We start from the raw sequence: 6573 nt of genomic DNA on the forward strand, positions 1-6573 counted from the left end.
ATATTCCTATTTAAACAATTATTCAATATAAGGATATATTGCGAAAAATAAAAGTAAAATTTATATTTCAAGCTATATTAACAACATTTTCTTAATTTATATGAAAATGGAAGCGAGCATGTCTTTATGGAAAAGATGGAATACAAAAGTTCGGAAATGGACACTGAACAAGTACACAATATTCAGTGCGAACATTATAACCCACACAATAGAGGGGAAATGAACCTTTGGTAGCACTACACACACATTGCAAGAACAATGTAAAACTCGCTTGTGTGACATAATAGGAAAATAAAGTAGCAGCAAGCTGAAGTATCAGCGTCTGCACTAACAAGATGCATTTGCTTAATAAAGAAAATTCTTTCGCAGAAACAAAGCACCATCCTCCATCACAAAAGTAAAGTTAGTCAACAAAACACATAAAGTAGGTTTGGTGTCTTTTCTTCCATTTAAGCTTAGCAGTCCACTTACTATTGAAGAAGACACAAGAAAACATATCTCCTCTACCCAAGAGATTGATGGAGCTCAGTAATAGCTTCAGAAGTTGAGCAATTCAAGATCCAGCTTAGCTGATATGGCACCACATTGTCAGAACTAAATCATGTTGTAAAATTAAGCCAAAACATTATTAAAGTCAATGCCTTTTCCCGCAAAGTATATATCCAAGAAGTTGGTTCTAGTAAAATCCTTACATCAAGTAACTATGTCACAAACCCGGGATGGTTGCTGAGCCTTTTGCTGCTTAAACACAACATATGAAGGAACTGGTCAAACCTTCACCTTAGCGTGGCATAAAAGCATGATTGTATACGAACAGATTGTTTATTAACCTCTCTATTTACAACAATAAAAAAAGAGATGATGCCAACCATCATGCAGTTTGAATTTGAGACACACATGGGAAGATCATATTACATAGATTTGTGGCAGAAATTAAACAGAGCATCCTTCTGCTAACAGATCACTCACAGGCCATTTCCAATTAGCTTCCTGCATCCAGTCTCTACTAAATAAATTAATATGGATGAAGCACACAAGAACCATCCATAAACTGGAGCATCTAAAATTTCACTGTTACTTTAAGCCAGCCATTCTGATTAATTCAGATGCCAGATTCTGAAAATGTGATATCTAGCAACTCTTCTTCGGAGATAGAAATACTTTATTAGAAAGTTTTAACAAACACGTCATGTATTTTGCAGATTAATTTTACCTCAATCCACTGGTTCTGACGCTCGAGGGTTCTGCTCTTCAATTAAAGTTTGAACTCTCTGCAAGAATTTTCCCATAAGTTCCATAACAAGACAGAGAAGACACTCGATAAAGGCGACTCAGTTCTTCTAACCTTTACTGAACTGCCAACCTCCTCTAGTTTTTGCAAGATTGCCAGCTCGCCGGAAATTGTTAATGAATCAGGCCTCGGAGGTTTTGAAGGGGACATCTGAAAACATAAATAGAAACAAAGGAGAAAAGCAAAGGTTGGGGGAAGGGAGGCAGGAAGAGAGTCAAAAACAACATCGATGAAGGTTGAAAGCATAATACTTTATAATATAAAATGCCAGGATTTCAATACGAGTAATCATAGAGCAGACAAGGAATGTTTCATGTGATAGGAGTATTTTTAGAATACCAAAGGAACTGGCGAATGACTAATCCTCGAAGTTGGAACATCTTCAATAGCAGAAACTTGTCTAGATAAAACCTCCTCTCTCATGCTAGATAGGCGCGTAAGTACAGCCTAGAGAAGGTATGAAAAGAAGGGTGTAAACAATTATTTACTCAAAATAAAAAGAAGATTCCAATGATGACAACTGGAGCACAGAATTACGTTTCTGAAATCATGAGGGTTAGCAACTCCTTTGATATGAACATCGTCACTTGAGGGCCTTCTCACACCAATGTTTTCGATTCTAATAGAGTATACACCAAATTGGGACTGTAAATATCCTGACAAAATATCAATTTAACAAAAGTTTTAAAAGATGAAATGGTAAGAGCCTTCTGAGTAGCAGAAAATGAGACCTAAGAGTGATATCTTCCCTTAAAACAATAAATATTACAATAGGACACTTCAAAATGAATTATAACAAACACACAAAAAGAATACAGGACCAAGCTACTACAGACAAGCATCATTTCTCCTCCAAAATACTTTGCAAGTAAATCCCTAACTTCCTGCCATAGACTGGGAGGGGGATAATTAGTTTTGATTCAAACAAGTAATTATATGCCTGCGATGGTAAGATCAAAACACAAAAGTTGAAAAACATGAGTGCACTGTCCACAAAACTAGTTGACAACATCAGAGGACTAACATTGATTGAGCAGTTGACACTGTTCTCCCCATGAAGGCTCACAAGAACAATAAGATCGGGTAATTAGAGAACTGCTAGTTTCATTTTTATTTATGAAAAATCTGAAAGAAGGGAACGAAGAGCCCTTTACCCACCAGTGTAAATGTAAGTTTGAGCCACAAATTTTTAGTTTCCCACCAAAATCACATCATTGCAGACCCCTTACTCTTACCATGAATAGATTATTATCTAATGCAAAACAAAATAGATCACGGTTGCTCACTTTTACCTTGTTCTATTACAACGTCAGCAACTGAAGGTAGTAGAACATACTTCTCTTTCTTCAAAACCCCCAAAAAGGGAATCAGCACCGGCCTTTTAACCTGTAAAACTCAGCATTAATCAAATGGGCGACAAAATTATACAACAATATACGCACAACTTAGTCTATGATGAACAAAATATGTAGACAGTCCCCCTTCTTATAATCGAATTGCACTTTTCACTCCGTTTATCCTATTGAAGAATCTAACTTAGCATCACCAAACATGGTCCTTCACATCAACCAAATCGTCTTTGTCATCTGCTTTTGACTATTTAAAAAGTAATGATCATAAAACTTGGTCACAAAATAATTTCTGAACTTGAATTTTGGGAAATTTCCCACATACATTGGGCTAGCTAAATCAACTGAAGTAAAACAAATTAAATCGAGCAAGTAGCATCAAACCCCCAAAACCGTATATTAAAAACAATACACTAAAATAATAAAATATTTCGAAAAAATTCAACAAGTTACTTTGTAAACAATGGCATTGGGAGTGATGTAGAGTTTACGAAACCGGATATCTTTCCGCAAAATGTAACGCCGGACCGGCAAATAAAGCAACATGAACAAACCGATGCCCCATGCCAGTATCAAAAGCAACGAGTACAAAACCCATTGAACCGTTTGGTATTTCACGAATTTCTCTTCGGCTTCCTTAAACGACGCTGTGTAGAGAACTGGTTCATCTTCTTCTTCATTAGGATTGTCAGGCGGTTCAGAGCCACTGTTTGAACCGGCGCCTGGCAGCAATAAGTCCCGTTCCAGGCGGTCTATTTCCACCACCCCATCTTTCGATTCCATCGAACAATACGAGTAAAACGTGAATTGGGAATTTGGGAAGATTATTATTGAATGTTTTGTCACTAGTTTGTCGGAAAGGATAAGAAAGGGTAATTAGTTTGTTGGGTTTCTCGATGGAAGGGGGCGCGTGGCGTTTATCAGTTATTTCAGATCCATACCGTTGATTATATCTACCGTGCAAATTGCAATTATAATGAAGGGTGTGTTTACATTTATTTTTCATGAAAAATATCAAATTTTCACCCAAATTTTTGTTTAGAGTGTTTGATTGCTATTTTTTTTATGAAAAATATTTTTCAACTTCTGAAAATATGTCTAATTTTCCTTGTTTTTAAGGAAAACATTTTCCTCGGGTAGAAGTGATTTTTATTTTCCCTAAAAAATGGAAAATATTTTTTTTTCTAGAAAGGGTTCTGCTCTTCAATTAAAGTTTGAACTCTCTGCAAGAATTTTCCCATAAGTTCCATAACAAGACAGAGAAGACACTCGATAAAGGCGACTCAGTTCTTCTAACCTTTACTGAACTGCCAACCTCCTCTAGTTTTTGCAAGATTGCCAGCTCGCCGGAAATTGTTAATGAATCAGGCCTCGGAGGTTTTGAAGGGGACATCTGAAAACATAAATAGAAACAAAGGAGAAAAGCAAAGGTTGGGGGAAGGGAGGCAGGAAGAGAGTCAAAAACAACATCGATGAAGGTTGAAAGCATAATACTTTATAATATAAAATGCCAGGATTTCAATACGAGTAATCATAGAGCAGACAAGGAATGTTTCATGTGATAGGAGTATTTTTAGAATACCAAAGGAACTGGCGAATGACTAATCCTCGAAGTTGGAACATCTTCAATAGCAGAAACTTGTCTAGATAAAACCTCCTCTCTCATGCTAGATAGGCGCGTAAGTACAGCCTAGAGAAGGTATGAAAAGAAGGGTGTAAACAATTATTTACTCAAAATAAAAAGAAGATTCCAATGATGACAACTGGAGCACAGAATTACGTTTCTGAAATCATGAGGGTTAGCAACTCCTTTGATATGAACATCGTCACTTGAGGGCCTTCTCACACCAATGTTTTCGATTCTAATAGAGTATACACCAAATTGGGACTGTAAATATCCTGACAAAATATCAATTTAACAAAAGTTTTAAAAGATGAAATGGTAAGAGCCTTCTGAGTAGCAGAAAATGAGACCTAAGAGTGATATCTTCCCTTAAAACAATAAATATTACAATAGGACACTTCAAAATGAATTATAACAAACACACAAAAAGAATACAGGACCAAGCTACTACAGACAAGCATCATTTCTCCTCCAAAATACTTTGCAAGTAAATCCCTAACTTCCTGCCATAGACTGGGAGGGGGATAATTAGTTTTGATTCAAACAAGTAATTATATGCCTGCGATGGTAAGATCAAAACACAAAAGTTGAAAAACATGAGTGCACTGTCCACAAAACTAGTTGACAACATCAGAGGACTAACATTGATTGAGCAGTTGACACTGTTCTCCCCATGAAGGCTCACAAGAACAATAAGATCGGGTAATTAGAGAACTGCTAGTTTCATTTTTATTTATGAAAAATCTGAAAGAAGGGAACGAAGAGCCCTTTACCCACCAGTGTAAATGTAAGTTTGAGCCACAAATTTTTAGTTTCCCACCAAAATCACATCATTGCAGACCCCTTACTCTTACCATGAATAGATTATTATCTAATGCAAAACAAAATAGATCACGGTTGCTCACTTTTACCTTGTTCTATTACAACGTCAGCAACTGAAGGTAGTAGAACATACTTCTCTTTCTTCAAAACCCCCAAAAAGGGAATCAGCACCGGCCTTTTAACCTGTAAAACTCAGCATTAATCAAATGGGCGACAAAATTATACAACAATATACGCACAACTTAGTCTATGATGAACAAAATATGTAGACAGTCCCCCTTCTTATAATCGAATTGCACTTTTCACTCCGTTTATCCTACTGAAGAATCTAACTTAGCATCACCAAACATGGTCCTTCACATCAACCAAATCGTCTTTGTTAATCCTATCAAGGCAATATCTGCTTTTGACTATTTAAAAAGTAATGATCATAAAACTTGGTCACAAAATAATTTCTGAACTTGAATTTTGGGAAATTTCCCACATACATTGGGCTAGCTAAATCAACTGAAGTAAAACAAATTAAATCGAGCAAGTAGCATCAAACCCCCAAAACCGTATATTAAAAACAATACACTAAAATAATAAAATATTTCGAAAAAATTCAACAAGTTACTTTGTAAACAATGGCATTGGGAGTGATGTAGAGTTTACGAAACCGGATATCTTTCCGCAAAATGTAACGCCGGACCGGCAAATAAAGCAACATGAACAAACCGATGCCCCATGCCAGTATCAAAAGCAACGAGTACAAAACCCATTGAACCGTTTGGTATTTCACGAATTTCTCTTCGGCTTCCTTAAACGACGCTGTGTAGAGAACTGGTTCATCTTCTTCTTCATTAGGATTGTCAGGCGGTTCAGAGCCACTGTTTGAACCGGCGCCTGGCAGCAATAAGTCCCGTTCCAGGCGGTCTATTTCCACCACCCCATCTTTCGATTCCATCGAACAATACGAGTAAAACGTGAATTGGGAATTTGGGAAGATTATTATTGAATGTTTTGTCACTAGTTTGTCGGAAAGGATAAGAAAGGGTAATTAGTTTGTTGGGTTTCTCGATGGAAGGGGGCGCGTGGCGTTTATCAGTTATTTCAGATCCATACCGTTGATTATATCTACCGTGCAAATTGCAATTATAATGAAGGGTGTGTTTACATTTATTTTTCATGAAAAATATCAAATTTTCACCCAAATTTTTGTTTAGAGTGTTTGATTGCTATTTTTTTTATGAAAAATATTTTTCAACTTCTGAAAATATGTCTAATTTTCCTTGTTTTTAAGGAAAACATTTTCCTCGGGTAGAAGTGATTTTTATTTTCCCTAAAAAATGGAAAATATTTTTTTTTCTAGATGATATTTTCCATGATAATCAAACACATTCGAATAGAAAGTTCCTTTATGAGCAACTCTATTTCCATTAGAGGATCTTCAAAAACTCCAGATTTTCAAAAAGCATATTTTTATCAATTGAACGGTAAATTTTGAA

At 36.1% G+C, this 6573-nt stretch overlaps 2 protein-coding genes across 7 annotated transcripts; both read right to left on the reverse strand.

The window, feature by feature from the left end:
• Positions 1-259: 259 nt before the first annotated feature.
• LOC111411917 lies at positions 260-3564 on the reverse strand. 6 transcript variants are annotated; one of them, XM_023042625.1, is made up of 8 exons: positions 3094-3564; positions 2584-2677; positions 1829-1947; positions 1631-1738; positions 1346-1441; positions 1214-1271; positions 693-738; positions 260-569 (listed from the first exon to the last, which is right to left on the reverse strand). In XM_023042625.1, exons 1-6 carry the CDS (start codon positions 3421-3423, stop codon positions 1215-1217), a joined length of 804 nt encoding a protein of 267 aa, XP_022898393.1. In that variant the 5' UTR covers positions 3424-3564; the 3' UTR covers positions 260-569; positions 693-738; position 1214. The 6 variants fall into 6 exon arrangements, with proteins under 6 accessions (XP_022898393.1, XP_022898383.1, XP_022898401.1 ...); XM_023042615.1 differs by having other exon boundaries at positions 260-594; XM_023042633.1 differs by lacking the exon at positions 693-738.
• Positions 3565-3824: 260 nt separating this feature from the next.
• On the reverse strand, positions 3825-6175 carry LOC111372915. The gene is made up of 6 exons (XM_022995345.1): positions 5703-6175; positions 5176-5269; positions 4421-4539; positions 4223-4330; positions 3938-4033; positions 3825-3863 (listed from the first exon to the last, which is right to left on the reverse strand). Exons 1-6 carry the CDS (start codon positions 6030-6032, stop codon positions 3825-3827), a joined length of 786 nt encoding a protein of 261 aa, XP_022851113.1. The 5' UTR covers positions 6033-6175.
• Between the last annotated feature and the right edge of the window lie 398 nt (positions 6176-6573).

Source organism: Olea europaea, chromosome 2 (genome assembly GCF_002742605.1).
Source record: "Olea europaea var. sylvestris chromosome 2, O_europaea_v1, whole genome shotgun sequence".
Taxonomy (NCBI): Eukaryota; Viridiplantae; Streptophyta; class Magnoliopsida; order Lamiales; family Oleaceae; genus Olea; species Olea europaea.